General features: G+C 36.7%; 1 protein-coding gene, 1 long non-coding RNA gene and 1 other non-coding gene across 5 annotated transcripts; all 3 read left to right on the forward strand.

Annotated features, from left to right (window-relative positions):
• The first annotated feature begins 2,116 nt into the window (after positions 1-2,116).
• LOC125475719 (tubby-like F-box protein 8) lies at positions 2,117-7,195 on the forward strand. 3 transcript variants are annotated; one of them, XM_048580890.1, is made up of 6 exons: positions 2,117-2,366; positions 2,686-2,833; positions 3,534-3,963; positions 4,203-4,290; positions 5,025-5,157; positions 6,252-7,195. In XM_048580890.1, the coding sequence occupies exons 3-6, from the start codon at positions 3,616-3,618 to the stop codon at positions 6,961-6,963; spliced, it is 1,281 nt and encodes a 426-aa protein (XP_048436847.1). In that variant the 5' UTR covers positions 2,117-2,366; positions 2,686-2,833; positions 3,534-3,615; the 3' UTR covers positions 6,964-7,195. The 3 variants fall into 3 exon arrangements, with proteins under 3 accessions (XP_048436847.1, XP_048436848.1, XP_048436849.1); XM_048580891.1 differs by lacking the exon at positions 2,686-2,833; XM_048580892.1 differs by lacking the exons at positions 2,117-2,366; positions 2,686-2,833 and adding an exon at positions 2,864-3,420.
• Positions 7,196-11,270: 4,075 nt separating this feature from the next.
• LOC125475720 lies at positions 11,271-12,989 on the forward strand. Its single transcript, XR_007257076.1, has 2 exons — positions 11,271-12,670; positions 12,771-12,989. It is a non-coding gene; the product is annotated as an uncharacterized LOC125475720 (long non-coding RNA).
• LOC125475858 lies at positions 12,088-12,174 on the forward strand. The gene has a single exon (XR_007257246.1). It is a non-coding gene; the product is annotated as a small nucleolar RNA snoR118 (small nucleolar RNA).
• Positions 12,990-16,131: the final 3,142 nt, after the last annotated feature.

A 16,131-nucleotide genomic window follows, 5' to 3' on the forward strand; every position in this document is an offset into this window, starting at 1 on the left:
GTTCCTAAAAAACAAAACCGTGAGGGAATGGTAAGCCCAAAGCGGACAATATCGTGCTACGGTGGTGGAGCGGGCCTGGAAAGTGATTCGTCCCGGGCCGGGATGTGACAATTGGTATCAGAGCCTAACCCTGGCCGCGTGTGTGCCGACGAGGACGTCGGGCCCCTAAGGGGGGTGGATTGTGACATCCCGCCCAGGAGAGTGATCCGATCCTTAAATGTATATTCCCATCCTTACCTAGCACGAGGCCTTTTGGGAGCTCACTGGCTTCGGGTTTCGTAGGAACTCCGAAGTTAAGCGAGAAGAGGGCTAGAGCAATCCCATGATGGGTGACCCACTGGGAAGTTGCTCGTGAGTTCCCAAAAAACAAAACCGTGAGGGAATGATAAGCCCAAAGAGGACAATATCGTGCTACGGTGGTGGAGCGGGCCCGAGAAGTGATCCGCCCCGGGCCGGGATGTGACATAAAATATTTATCAACCCAATCTTAGTATTAAATATCTTTTATAATCTTGTATATTTTGCATAATTGAAGTTATTCCTTTAACTCACGTACATACATTTTAGTACAACTTAGAAATTAAAAATTGTGTCTAATTCAATGAAATTAAAATTTGTTTTATTTCATGTGTTAGCTAGACAATATATGATTGTCAAATGCTAAGGGTAGTTAGGTAAACATTTCGTTTTTAGTTTTCACTTTTTGTGTTTGAAATACGAGAAAACATATGATGAATAAGAGATTAAGCATATGGATGAATAAGGGATTAAGAAAACAATTTTTTTTAAAGTGAAAATAATTTTACATAGCTTTTTAACTTTTGGTTTTCATTGTGTGTACCTTTCTTTGTAAGGTTCTTCTACATTTATCTCGTCATTCTTCCTCCACTCGTATCTCTCATTTCTCCTTGATCTCCAATGCAAAGACATATTCATGAATAATATGAATCCTTATAAATTAGAACTACATAAAAAATTACAACGAATCATGATCAATCGCAAAACAATAAGCATACTTTACTCATTTCGTTGAAAGTCGAACTCATTAAGAACTGCAACATTAAAAGGATTAATAAAATCGCTAAATTCCGATTTCCATATTCCATCCATTTTTGTCTGCATGCCTCTCTTACAGTGTAGGCAAGTGAAGTAAGCAAAACTGTACAATACAGACTTATGTGGCATGTTGCCTGCCGTAGAAATTTTGGTCCCTCCATTAGACTATGCAAATCAAGTCGGCAATATTATATTGTTATGTAAAAGAGATGTGGGACCTAATTTGCCTATTCACTTCAAGTGCGCAAAATTTCTTACTCAATGCAGGAAGCAAATTTGTTCTTATACGGCTCTCCACCATTGGATGCTCTTATACAAAGTTTTAAGAGAATTTTAATGAAAAATTTTAGATACTGTTACAAAGTCAATCATAATATTATTTATTTTATTATTTATTTTATCTTTATCGTTAAAATTTAAAATTTTTAAACTTTCTTTATTAATTTTCGTAAATTTTTATTTCTGATCAATTCCATATCCCATCCATAAAATCCAGGCAAATTCCACCAATGAAATCCACTGATTACACACGTGGCAGCAGATGCAGCAGCCTAGTAAGTAGGGTCACAACCGCAAGGGACAACCTCGTCATACCATACCCCATCAGGGATACAACCGTCATTTCACTATCCAACAGGCTTCCATCATGATAGCGTGCCTCATGCCATAATCTTCCCCACATGCACACACCATATTAAGTCCTGACCTTTTCAACAACATCAACGGCCCAGATCAACAGCTCCAGTGCGTCCACAAGGTAATAAACAATTCCCAGAAGCACTGTATTACTCCTCGCAAATTAGAACCAAACGATGTCGTATGAGGTGGATGCTAAAGTACGCCGAACGTGAAACAAGCGGTTTGCGTCCGAATCTCGCTGTAGGATACGCCGTTGGTCGGGTAACGGAAACACGGGGAGTTGGTCTTTAGACCAAAAAAGTCAACCGTTAGGGGCACAATGGTCATTCGCATCAGTCTCAAGTGGGGTTCAATTAAATAAATTCAGACAAATAAATAAAACTAAACAATTTGGGATTAAGTTAATAAAGTTATTAGTTGGTGAACTGGATTGAATAAAGAGTTGAAGTCCGGACCACCTCACAGAGAGAGAGAGAGAGAGAGAGAGAGAGAGAAGACGTTGATCTGGTTGTTCTGATTATCTGGTGTTTGGATCGCAGCTTTTAGAAGTACTGAATCATCACTTGTCTCAGATGTTTGTTTAGATTCCTGGACCTTTTCTTTTCTGTTTGTTTCTCGCGAAAATTTGCAGGCCCACCTGGTTTCATTTCTCTTATTGTTGGATTTACAAGGTACGTTTTTTCTGGGTTCTTACCTTTCTGTTCCAATAGGGTTTCTGATTTTGTGGGTTTTGTTCGGTTGGTGGGTTGTAAATCTCTTATGGATAATATCTGAATTTTCATTTTTTGTTCTGTTTTTAATTCAGGGGGTTTGCAGCTCCACATTTTTATGTGCTTTCTGCACTAATTTACTTAATTTTCATTTTTTTTTTTGTATTTTTTGTTGGCCTTACATCATCTACTTTTGAATTTTCAGTAAACGGAAAATCAGCAAATAAAAAGCAAATTTTTGATGGTTTTTACCTTCAATTTTTGGGTGTTTGTGTTGTAGTATTTGTATTTGCAGTATCTCTACGAGAAGGTTTAATCCTTGCAAGTTCACTGATCTCCGAAAGCCTTAGCGGTGAAGCAATGTATCTTTGATCAGTGCCAACCTTTTCACATTCAGTTTTTTGGAATTCTACTTTGGTGGTTTTAGGGTTTGCTCTCTCTCTCACTCTCCCTCTCTAGATATATATATATATATATATAGTGTGTGACTTATGAAGCTAACTCTTAGTTGAAGGATTTACGTTTAACTTCTAGGTCAACATAAATTAGAACTCTTTTTTCTTTTTATTCAGGTTACATCTATCATTTGGGTTCATATTTCAGAATCTGGGTTTTGTTTTCCGAGGTTCATTTGGTTTAGACCGTACAAATAGGGATTTCGGTTTGAAACTGGTTTGAATTAGTTGTAGTTTGGTTTGTAGAAGATCAGCTTTAAACCCTGCCACCAAAAGATGTATCTGATTAAAGTTTGATACTTTAGGCTGCTTTAAGTCCATGTGTGAAAGTGAGACTTTATTCAATGAGAATCTCCTTTCCTTCCAGTGCTTTTCTCAGTCTGTCTTCTTCCTTAATTTTTTTTATTTTTTTTAGTACATCGAAATTTTTACACTAAGGGAGGGGGAGTGCGGCAAAGCTACACAATGGGCAGCCTAATTTGGTATCAAATTTGCCATCCACGAGATTCGATCCTAAGATCTTTCACTTACAAGTTAAAGAGGAATAACACGAAATCGTAGTACTGGCTGACACCTTTTTTTTTCTATTTTACTCTCTGTTATTAAGCTTTCCGGCAGGAATTTAAATCTTGCTTACGGCAGGAATTTAAATCAATGTTTGATTAATTTGCAGCTGAACCCACACTTATAGTTTTGGGGCAGCCCCCTTGAAGTGGATATACTTAACATCTGGGTCTGTTGGCACGTCAGAGTAAATGTCATTCCGCAGTATAGTTCGCGATGTAAGAGATGGGTTTGGAAGTTTATCAAGACGGAGTTTTGAGGTGAGGCTGCCTGGTCATCACAGGGGGAAATCACATGGTTCAGTCCATGAGGTGCATGACCAGCATTTGGTAATCCAAACTAGCCCTTGGGCTAGCCTGCCTCCTGAACTACTGCGCGATGTAATAAAAAGATTGGAGGCTAGTGAGAGTACGTGGCCTTCTCGCAAGCATGTTGTTGCTTGTGCTGCTGTGTGCAGTTCATGGAGGGAAATGTGCAAGGAAATCGTCAGAAGTCCTGAATTTTGTGGAAAGATTACCTTCCCAGTCTCCTTGAAGCAGGTGAGAAGTTCTCATTATTGTATTGCTTATAACATGGACTTTGTTGATAAAAGTCAAAATGCCCAAATATTTTTCTTTTAATCTTGTTACCCTGGTTTTTCTGTTTAAGTTATTTGTGTCGGCATTTATCCACTTAGATGCTCTCTTTTGAAGAACGATGTTTATGCCTTCTTAAAAAGGAAAATGATATTTATGATATCTGGTAGCTGAAACGTTGTTGAAATCTCTGCCTTTCACAGCCAGGATCTCGGGATGGAACCATCCAGTGCTTTATCAAGAGGGACAAGTCTAATTTAACTTACCACCTTTTTCTTTGCCTTAGCCCTGGTAAGATTCTCTTTAGATGGTTTTGTTGGCGCATAACGTTCAATTTGACATTTCATGTTCTGTGGTTGTTTGGATGATCAACTCCAAACTATTCTGTGTATAGTATTGTGAATATCTTTTGGTTATGCATTGCCATTGCACCAAGTTTTCTTATAAATCTTGTAGTGATCAGGGTGTTTTTATTTTTTATTTTTTTATAAATTACTAGTGTCTCTTTTCCTGCTGTGTGTTTTTCTGGCCTTGCAAATCATTTACTTGTGCACTTTGTCCCTATTTTCCGATGACTAGTGCATCCAAGGCCCTAAAGCCTAGCTAGGTGGAGAGGTCTACCGATACCTCACTAGTTCTAAGTTCTAATTTGGTTCTGCCAGTCATGCTGTCCTGCATCAAGACATGTTCTTGTCATTGAGGTTATTAGCATGTGCAAGGCTGAAAGCTTATTTTGATGCTTAGTGGTTGACCATCGCCGTAGAATTAATACATAAACAGTTCACTTATCCCTCTTTATAATGCAATAAGAATTATCTACTTCTCCCTATGTGTTTTTTTTTTTTCAACGTAAACCTGCTGCCCTTACCCTACTTTGCCACAGTTGCATAACAAAATCTTTGTCAGCAAAGGTTGAATATCATAACTCGACCTTGAACTTCATTGACAAACATCTTTCCTTTATTGCATTACTGCATTCGAGTTTACTTTAGGCTGTTCTCTTGATCAATGCCATGCCCTTGCAGCTTTGCTTGTTGAAAATGGGAAATTTCTTCTTTCTGCAAAGCGGACGCGGAGAACTACTTGCACAGAGTATGTGATCTCCATGGATGCTGATAACATTTCAAGATCAAGCAACAAGTATATTGGGAAATTAAGGTGGGTTTTCTTCAACTTTCTTTTTAGCTGTAAGTATCTGTGCTGAAATTCATCTATTAGCAACTCTTTAAAAAACAACAATGTGAACGACTTAAAAACTTAAAAGATGTGTCATTGTTAATTCCCCAAAAAAGAAAACGTCATTGTGCAAACAATTTTTTAAACTTTGGTGTGAAATTGGAACTGAGAAAGTGGCCTTATTTTAAACTTATTGCGCAGATTTGAGGGATCTAGTCTAAAGAAATGAATGGCCTTGTTTTAAACATAATGCGCAGATTTGAGGGATCTAGTCTAAAGAAATGAATCGTCTTGGTATTTATGCTTCTTTGGTTGCATTAGAATTTCATTGCTACACCTTAAATTTAAATGAGATTTCAATGTGAATAACACTGAAATTGGTGCATTCTGACCATGGATTTGGATAAATCGCAAGGGTTTTCTTGCTATCTAGTGTTTTGGAGCAAGGAACTTGTAAGATTGTCTTCTATGTACTAAAAAGAATGAAGAATGTGAATGTGCTGAAGAAGATTGTTCTAAGATTATCGTCTCTAGCATATTTTCATTTGACATTACTATCATCAGTATATTTCTTAGCTTGTAGGAATTTAATAGCAAGTATCAACTTGTTTATATTAGGGGGCAAAATCACATATTTGACAATTTTAAGTAGAAAGTTCCCTCCCATGTATTTGCTGTTCTCTATAAACCTTTGATTTCAGCCCACTTTCCATGATCGATTGAACTCTACTTATATCAGTCCGTTTAATTAGTAATGTATCAACTTCACATCAATTGTCTTGTCACTCATTTGAATCATTTTTGCCGCTTTGCATGCCATCCAAAATTGGTGCTTTCTAAGTTCTCGTGGATGTGTATATGTTCATGCTTAAATCAATTTATTCTTATATGGTTGACATGTTTCTTGAATTTTTAGCAGTTCGTAGTATTGAAAACATAGCTAAACAAATCAATTTACTGGTATACTACATATAAAAGTCCTTATTCAATATCTCCCTGGAACCTTGATTTCACCTGGTTTACAGACTTTAAGACTAATGGGCATCTTCCATTCCCCTTTTCCCCATATTTTTCAGGTCTAATTTTCTAGGCACCAAATTTATTATTTATGATACCCAACCTCCCTACAACAGTGCTCAGCTTCCCCCACCTGGGCGAAGCCGCCGGTTCTACTCTAAAAAGGTTTCTCCCAAGCTCCCCACCGGTAGCTACAACATCGCACAGGTGTCGTACGAGTTAAATGTGCTTGGCACAAGAGGGCCACGGAGGATGCACTGCACCATGCACTCAATCCCGGCTGCATCCCTTGAGCCTGGTGGCATTGTCCCTGGCCAGCCTGAGATTCTCCAACGCTCCCTTGAGGACTCATTCCGAAGCATTTCCTTCTCAAAATCAATTGTTGATTCAAGTGAGTTTAGCAGTGCACGATTCTCTGATATAGTTGGGGCCCATTGCGAAGAAGATGGAAAGGAAAGACCATTAGTTCTTCGGAACAAGGCACCAAGGTGGCATGAACAGTTGCAGTGTTGGTGCTTAAACTTCCGGGGAAGGGTGACAGTTGCCTCGGTCAAAAACTTCCAGTTAATAGCGGCTGCACCTTCTGCTGCTGGCGCGCCAACACCATCTCAACCACCACAGCCAACCTCTTCTGACCACGACAAGGTCATACTTCAGTTTGGTAAGGTTGGGAAGGATATGTTTACTATGGATTACCGGTATCCATTGTCTGCGTTTCAGGCTTTTGCGATCTGCTTGAGCAGTTTCGACACCAAATTAGCATGTGAATAGAGAGAAATTATGGCAAGAAATAGAAAGCGTAGTTGGTAATTCTTTTTTCATCATTTTCTAGCTTCTCATATAGATTGTTGTTGTTGTATGATGACATTGTTAAATCTCATAGCAGACTGAAGTGCAGAGCAACAGAAGTGCACACTGCATGAGGCCCTCTGTTTTTTTTTTTTTTTTTTTTTTTTTTAATTTTCTTATTAATGTTTATTATATTGTTCTGTTTTTTTCTTTCTTTCTTCTTGTGTTTTTCTTTACAAATTTTCTTTTTTGTTAAAGACTATTGTTTTATTATATATGCTTTGGAAAGAAAAATTAATTGAGAATCAAGAGATAAAAATAAGGGCAAGTTGTAAGAATGCTCACATTTTGACATTTGGTTCGGTTGTAGAAATGATCTGTTTCTAGTAAAAACCGCATATTGATCATAGGAGGTGGATTGTTTGCCTTTTCATTTCTATACTCTTCTCATGCCATCCTATAATGTGTGGTCATGGTTAAGCTACGTTAACATTTTATATTAATTTTTTATAGAAATAATAAAACAAAAAGTAATAGAAATATAAAATGTTGACGTGGTTTAATCGTGTACACATAAACAAGAGGGGATCGGAAGAGTATGGAAATGGTAGGGTAGACAATCCACCTCCTTGAACATATTGATGAAACAATGATAATAAAGTAATGACATGCAAAATTGATCATTTCTGTAATTAAATGTTAAAATTTGATCATTTGATCGAATGAATGGAAGATAATTAAACAATAGATTTGAGCAAATATGCATAAAATGTAAAAGAAGAAGGTGTGTGGATAGCAACACGTTACGAGGGCTATGAAATGAGGTATAAATACCACCTAAAAAAAAGAATTTTTACGAAAGGTTTTTTGTACTGTTCATTTTAACGAAAAATCATATTTTTACACTAAAAATCAATCTAATATTATTCATTTTACTCTTTATTTTGTTTTCATCGTTAAAAATCAAAACCTTCTAATTTTTTTCATTAGTTTTTTCTAAATATATATAAATACTGGGGCCATCTGTTGTGAGCGGCTCAAAGTAACCAACCTTATGGCGCCATCTCTTGGGTTACCTCAAGTCTTACTATGGTCCTTCCCACATTGAATCTTCGTGTATATAAATCTACAAGCCCTACACTCTCCCTTCCCACTCTCACGTAGTTTCAGCCGCCGCTTCTTTCTCCCCCACACCCGCACGGCCTCTCTGTTTAGCCCTAAATCACCGATTTGGGGATTTGCCCTAATTTACCAATGTAGAATTACCCCCAAATCTCCCTTCTTTCATAGTTACGATTTTTGCTTTCAGAAATTCCCAATTTGTAGAATTAACCCTAAATTTCGTGTCTTTGATAGTTATGCTTTTTGTTTGGCGTTTGATGTTAAATGGGATTTGTGGGGGGAATGATGATACATGCACTGGGGCTTGAGCAGTTCAAAATCGCTTTCCATAGTTGCTCTGAAATTACTGTTTTTGGTAATGCTAGTTTGGATTGTTTAAGGTGTATTATATCTAAATGCATGAAATTTAAAATTGTGTTTTTGGGTAGATTTTCTGTTAACCATTGTTGTTGTTATCATGCATTCAACTAATCTTCATTGCAACGCAAATGAATGGTGGAGTTGTCATTCTAGGTTTGCTGGTTTGGGATTTTGCAGTAGTGATATTTCTGTGCTAATTTTTGGATGCCTAATGATGGAAAACTCATTTTCTGAGCGGTTACGCGGGTTATTGTTACGAGCTTTTTGTATCATTTTTGCTGTACTAGTCTCTCTCTCTCTCTTTCTCTCTCTTTCTCTCTTTCTTTCTGTCTGTCTGTCTTTATGGCTTGTACAGTTGAAGATGTGAAAAGGCTCATGGTGATAATCCCGCAGATGACTGTCTATGACCAGATATAGCTATGAGATCTGAAGGCTTGTTTGCAGGCATTTTCTTTTCGCAAACAGATGTGTGTTGAATTTTCAGTTGTTTTGTTTCGTTAATGATTTCAGTAAATGTATTCTTACTATTGTATTGATCTGAAGTCTTCTGTTAATAGAAAACCGAAGAGCACTTTTGGCGTTGCGGTATTTTACCCCTATAAAAAGATTATTGGAGATTGTTTTCGTTAGAAGATGGTTATAGATTTTTGATTTAATTTATCTTCTGGTTCAAATATGATGCTCAGTGATGGGAGAATTGAAAACCTAAACAGTTGTAAGCGTGGTTGGTTTTTCCTTAGCCCGTACTGACCACAAGCACCACCTCTCTCTCTCACTACAACAAACAACAACCAAACCTTATCCCACTATGTGGGGTTGGCTGGATGAATTCTAGAACGCCACTACGCTGGGTTTTGCATCAAGTCTTCCGTTATCTCTCTCCTACATATAAATATATACATACATTAACACGTGGTGCATTGTGGAGTATGAAGGCTTTTGAGGAACGCCACTAGCCGTGAACTGTAAATGACTCATTCAAAGGTGTGAGATCTGAGGGCACAAACCTTTGAAGTAGTGATGCTTGTGAAGTTATTTTTCAAGGTTAGAGCACGAGCCTTTGGTGTAGTAATGTTGTGCTAATGATGAGTTATATTCTGTATCAAGTCTTTCTTTTTCTTGAATTATTTTGGGTCATTACCATGTTCTCTGATATTGCTTTTTTGCCGCTTCTGAAAGGTGGTTCAGTTTTTATTTGCCTAATGATGGAAAACTCATTTATGGAGCGGTTCTGTGGATTGTTATTAGGAGCCTTTTCTATCATTTTGCTGTAGTAGTGGCCGTCATCATCAAGACCACCATCCTCTCTCTCTCCCTCTCTCTCTCTCTCCCCCTCTCTCTCTCTCTCTCTTCTCTCTCCCTCTCTGGCTTGTATGGTTGAAGATGTGAAAAGGTTCATAGTGATAATCCACAGTTAACTAGCAATGACCAGATATAGCTATGAGATCTGAAGGCTCTTCAGTTTATTTGTTTATTTAAGACATGCATGTTGAATTTTAAATTATTTTTGTTCCTTTAGTTATTTCTATAGGTCATTGCAGCATTGTAGACATTATCTTTGGTTTAACTGAAGAGCACTTTCGGCATTGCAATATTTGATTACTATAAATGTACTGTTACTTTTGTATTGATTTCAAATTTTTTGTTAATAGAAAACCAAAGAGCACTTTTGGCATTGCAGTATTTTTGTATATAATGCGAGCTCCCTTCAGACTCACACTGCTTGTAGATTGTTACATATAAAGCTAATAAACCGTCGTTTGGAAAAAAAATTCATTGTTACCGAGTGCTTTTATTTCCTACAAAACTATTATTGTAGATTGTTTTGGTTGAAAGATGGTTATACATTTTGATTTACTTTATCTTCTGGTTCAAATATGATGCCCAGTGATGGAAAATTGAAAACCTAAAGAGTGGCAAGCGTGGTTGATTCTTCATTATCCCGTACTAACCACAAGCACCGCCTCTCTCTCTCTCTCTCTCTCTCTTTCTCACTCACTCTCTCTCTCTCTCTCTAATATATATATACATGCACACATACATACATTGGTGCTGCATTGTGGAGTATGAAGGCTTTTGAGGAACGCCATTTGCCATGAACTGGAAATGACTTATTGCTATGTGATCTGAGGGCATTTTCATAGAACTCACTATTTTCAATTACCTATTTGGGATTTATCCTTCCATGCAGTCCAAATTTTGCGCCGCAAGTTATTTTGACCCCGCATGTGTGTTTGGGGCCCAAATTTTGTTTCTTTCATAATTATGCTTTTTATATGGGCTGATTGTCTGTACTGTTCTTGTTTCAAACTGTTGTTTCATAAAAACCTTGTATTTTTCTTGACTTGGTTATAGGCCTTTGATTTTAAGTTGTTTTGATGATGGTTTATTATCATTTGTGGTAGAAGTTTATAATGGCATAGTTCTGAGTGGAGTGCTTGTTTAATTGGCAGTTGGGTCCGGGTTATAACTGTTATGTGAGTGTGGGGAATGATGGTACATGCAGTGGTATCTGGGTAGTTTGGGATTGCAATTGTCAATGGAAATGCAGCCTAGAATGCTATTTATGACCCCTGGAGTAATTGTACTTTGGGGTTGGAGTATATTTCATGTTATTATTGTCATCATTCAATTAAATAATTGTGTCGCAATGGAAATTACTGGTCAAGTTATTTATGACCCCTGAAATAGTGATGTTGTGCTAATGAGTTACACTGTCTATAGTCTTTCTTTTTCTTGAATTATTTTGGGTCATTACCATGTTCTTTGATATATCTTTTTTGCTGCTTCGGAAAGGTGGTGCAGTTTTTATTTGCCTAATGATGGAAAACTCATTCATGGAGCGGTTCTGTGGATTGTTATTAGGAGCCTTCTCTATCATTTTCCTGTACTAGTTGCTGTCACCATCAACACCACTCTCCCTCTCTCCCTCTCTCTCTCTCTCTCTCTCTCCCTCTCTCTCTCTCTCTCTCTCTCGCCCTCTCTCTCTCTCTCTCGCCCTCTCTCCCTCTCTTGCTTGTATGGTTGAAGATGTGAAGAGGTTCATAGTGATAATCCACAGTTAACTGGCAATGACCAGATATAGCTATGAGATCTGAAGGCTCTTCGAATTTTTTCCTTTTTTATTCTTTAGATATGCTTGTTGAATTTTAAATTATTTTTGTTCCTTTAGTTATTTCAATAGACATTTGCTTTTCTGGTCATTGCAGTATTGTAGACATTATCTTTGGTTTAACTGAAGAGCACTTTGGGCATTGCAGTATTGTGATTACTATAAATGCACTGTTACTTTTGTATTGATTTCAAATTTTCTGTTAATAGAAAACCAAATAGCACTTTCGGAATTGCAGTATTTTTGTATATAAGGCGAGCTCCCTTCGGAGTCAAACCGCTTGTAGATTGTTTCATATAAAGCTAATAAACCATTGTCCGGAAACTATTGTTGTAGATTGTTTTAGTTGAAAGATGGTTATAGATTTTTTAGTAACTTTATCTTCTGGTTCAAATATGATGCTCATCGATGGAAAATTCAAAACATAAATAGCGGTAGGCATGGTTGATTCTTCATTAGCCCGTACTAACCACAAGCACCACCTCTCTCTCTCTCTGTGTTATGGGATTGTGGGGAATGATGATACATGCAATGGTCTCTGAGCAGTTTATAAGTGCAATTGTCGTTGGAAATGCAGCCTAGAAAGCTATTTATGACCCCTGGAGTAATTATACTTTGGTGATGTTTCATGTTATTATTGTCATCATTCAATTAACTAATTGTGTTGCAATGGAAATTACTGGTCAAGATTTTTTTCAAGGTCAGATGTTAGTAAAGCGCAATCCCTTGAAGTAGTGATTCTGTGCTAATGGTGAGCTCTATTGTCTTTAGTCTGTTTCTTTTTCTTGAATTATTTTGCTGCCCCTCAAAGGTGGTTCAGTTTTTATTTGCCTAATGATGGAAAACTCATTTTTGGAGCGGTTCCGTGGATTGTTATTAGGAGTCTTTTCTATCATTTTTGCTGTACAAGTCGCCGTCGTCATTACCAACCCATCCTCTCTCTCTCTCTCTCTCTCACTCTCCTCTTCTTTCTTTTTCTCTCGCTCTCTCTCTCTGTGGCTTGTATGGTTTAAGATGTGAACAGGTTCGTTGTCATAATCCACGGCTAACTGGCAATGACCCGATATAGCTATGAGATCTGAAGGCTCTTAACAGGTTTTTCCCTTTTGTTTTCTTAAGATTTGCTTGTTGAATTTTAAATTTTTTTTGTTCCTTTAGTTATTTTTATAGACATGTTCTTTTCTTTGGTTTGCAGTGTTGTACACTTTATCTCTGGTTTAACTGGAGCATTTTGGGCATTGCAGTACAAATCTGTGTAATGTTTGTTGTGTTTTATGTTTACAAAGCGACGTGCTAAATTACTCTTTTTTTTATTCTTGCTTGTACGATTGAAGATCTGTTGAGGTTTATAATTGAGCTTGTGACCGTGATGACTAGATACATATTTTCATGGCTATTTGAATTTATTGCTATAGTTGTGTTGTATTGATTTATACATTCTCAATAGTTACATGTTTTACCCATTCAGTCGTACAGTCCATTCCTCTCAAAGGTGCCCTTGCAATGCTAATTCAACAAATTTTATGAGGCCTCGATCAACTGAAAATAGTTGTGATCTTATATGTGGCTTTGGTTTCTTTTCGCTTCGTTGGTGCAACAATGCGAAACTATGAAGTATGGTTTTTGCATATATGCTGCAGCATAGGTTTACACATTTGCCCAATGATCCAGACTCATGGTCTTGGGTATGCTTTTGATTTTCATTATGAGCATCTCCACTTCCTATATTTCTATCGTCAAGAGTAGCCATCTGCTCTTTATGTTGGTGGTGGTGTTTTAGTCAGGATACTGTTTATATTTAATTTTAAATAAAAAAAATTTTAAAAATTCTGACCGCACGATATATGATGTAACTTATGTGATTGGAAGATTATCGGGATCATCACAAAGAGGATCCGACGAGAATCCTCTCTCCACACGTCCCCCTCCATCCATCAATTCATTTAACAAATTGACCCATTCCAAAAGAGAATCAAATGCTCATGTTCCACTCAAGAGCTGAATGAATGAAAATGAAAGTTGCAATTTGTTTATCTTTGTTACCGTTTTCCCTTCTTTAACATGTGCTTAATTGTTTGAAGTGATCAAACTTAAATATAATATTTGATTGAGTGAATGATGGGTTTCTTTCTTTGTTTAGAAAGAGACACAAGCAGAAGTTAACTGCGTTTCACTCTACATCTTTGATGTGATTTTTCTAAATATTGAAATTGTATTAATTTATGAGAATTATTATTAGCATTTCAAAAATTTCATTCCACAAATCTCACAAATATATTTTTCTTTCTAATTATAGAAATTTTGAAGTGCTAAATGAGATTTTTGGAGTGCTAATAACAATTTCTTAATTTATTTCTACAATTTAATAATAATCTTTGATTTTTTATTAAATTGATGGCATAATAAGCACACTACTGATATTGAATTCATATTTAAATCACATTTGTAAGACACTAAGAAATAACTCATCAATATAATGAAAGAATAGATGCTTATTCAAGAGAATTTATCAATAATAATCAAAATTTAGCACTCACTTTCATAAATGTTATTTTTTTATAAAAATTTCAAATATAACAGAAAATCACATAAATAGATCTAATGCCCTCAAAATCCAAAATCCATTTACACAGAAAAACCAAAACAATTGAATAGATCTCCTCTGCACCTTTGTTTGAGGAACTATTGTCACATTCCAATCTCGACTTAGTCGTAGCACGATATTATCCGCTTTTAAGGAACGCCACTAGCTGTGAACTGTAAATGACTCGTTCAAAGGTGTGAGATCTGAGGGGCACGAACCTTTGAAGTGGTGATGCTTGTCAAGTTATTTTTCAAGGTTAGAGCACTAGCCTTTGGTGTGGTAATGTTGTGCTAATGATGAGTTACGTTCTGTATCAAGTCTTTCTTTTTCTTGAATTATGGGTCATTACCATTTGGTTTTGATGCTTTTGGATGTAAGTGATCTGGTTTTGGGGATAAGTTTATAGGCTGCACTTGCACTTACCATTTGGTTTTGTTTTTCAAGGTTGGATTCTCTATGTTCTGGTTCACATGTAAAAAACGATACATCCTGTTTATAGGCTGTACTTGCACTTGCACACACCAAAAAGACAATCACATTCACATGTAGAAAACGATATACCTTGTTTAATGTTGTGCTGTCTTTTACATGGTTGAAAATTGTTGCAATGCTTCTTTGTGAGTGATCAGTAACGTTAAGTACTGTGACATAATGCCTCATGATATTTTGAACAAGATAAGTGAAAATACCATGGAATTTCAAAACGATGGGATTTAGAAACACATGATTTAGATCCCCCAAGATTTGAAGATTTCTTGTTTGACTAACCTATTTAGAATAATATGATTTCACTGAATTTTTAATCTATTTACTCGTAATCTTGGATGCATCACTTTGTAAATATGAGTGGTTGGTGGAGTTTAAGTACCCCAAACTAAGGACTTTAGTAATGTCGTGACATCTTAAATCCATTCCTAGCTTCAAGCCCCATCTGAATCCCCCTATTCCAAATGCACCCTTAGTGTCCAGGTGTTTTTTGGTGTTGTTCGCACTATGTAATACGCAACATCTCCTGGGAAAAAAAAGAAGAAAAAAAAAAATACATAGCTTATCCTGAGTGTGGGTACCTGCACTTGAAACAAAAAGAATACTATACCCTGTGTTAATTATTCTGGCATAAATGGATCTAGTCTGAGACAGCGGCCATTGCTATGGCAGACAGTAGGGGAAAGAAAAAAAAGCAAGAGACCACAACATCTGCAGCTGAAGCTGGGTTTTCTATTAGTAGGCTTGAAATCTGCGTTGGCCTCGTTACTAAAGCTGAGAAGCGTCCTGATGCTGATTCACTTTACGTGGAGGGTACTAATGTTGGTGAAGGACAAACCAGAACAGTGGTCAGTGGACTGGTCAAATACACACCTCTCGGAAAAATGCAGGTTTGTGCTTCCATCTACCCATTTTTTGGAATACGAAGTTAGTATCAATTTATGTCAACGTTTATTCGTATTGATTGTTCTATGGCAGAACAGGAAACTATGTGTTCTTTGCAAACTGAAGTCAGCAAACATGTGGGGTATTAAGTCACAAGCAAACGGTTCTTGCTGCTTCGAACAGTGATCCCACCAGATTAAGCAGCCCCGTATGCCCTGAATTAGTATTTGCATCTTAATTATGCACTTTTCCTACGCTACTCATCACTGAAACGATTTTATGCTAATGATTAACCATACCCTATGAGTGATACCAAACAAAGGAGTCTGCTAATATGTATTGATAGTATTTTTAACGTCTATGCAAATAGGGTCAAAATTACATGAAATACTTGCAAGAATACAAGGATGTTGTAGTATAGATGCTCATGCAAGGTTGTTCTCCTCCAGGACTATTTGGATCATTTATGTAAAAACAATTTCTAATTAAATGCTTATAGTTAAAAATAGAGAAAAGAGATTCTGAAATTGGGTAATATTAAAAACGAAGTTTAATTAAGAACTAATATGACAAAAGAAAAGAGTTTTAAATACCAATTTAT

The sequence above is a fragment of a genome, unplaced genomic scaffold, assembly GCF_019419815.1.
Source record: "Pyrus x bretschneideri cultivar Hongxiangsu unplaced genomic scaffold, Pyrus_bretschneideri_v1 Contig16, whole genome shotgun sequence".
NCBI lineage: Eukaryota > Viridiplantae > Streptophyta > Magnoliopsida > Rosales > Rosaceae > Pyrus > Pyrus x bretschneideri.

Excerpts from the sequence above, each read along its gene's own strand:
- LOC125475719 (XM_048580890.1), top strand. The coding sequence starts at position 3,616 with ATGTCATTCCGCAGTATAGTTCGCGATGTAAGAGATGGGTTTGGAAGT. Across the intron at positions 3,964-4,202 it reads TCCCAGTCTCCTTGAAGCAG|CCAGGATCTCGGGATGGAAC; the intron begins GTGAGAAGTTCT and ends TGCCTTTCACAG. Across the intron at positions 5,158-6,251 it reads AAGTATATTGGGAAATTAAG|GTCTAATTTTCTAGGCACCA; the intron begins GTGGGTTTTCTT and ends CATATTTTTCAG.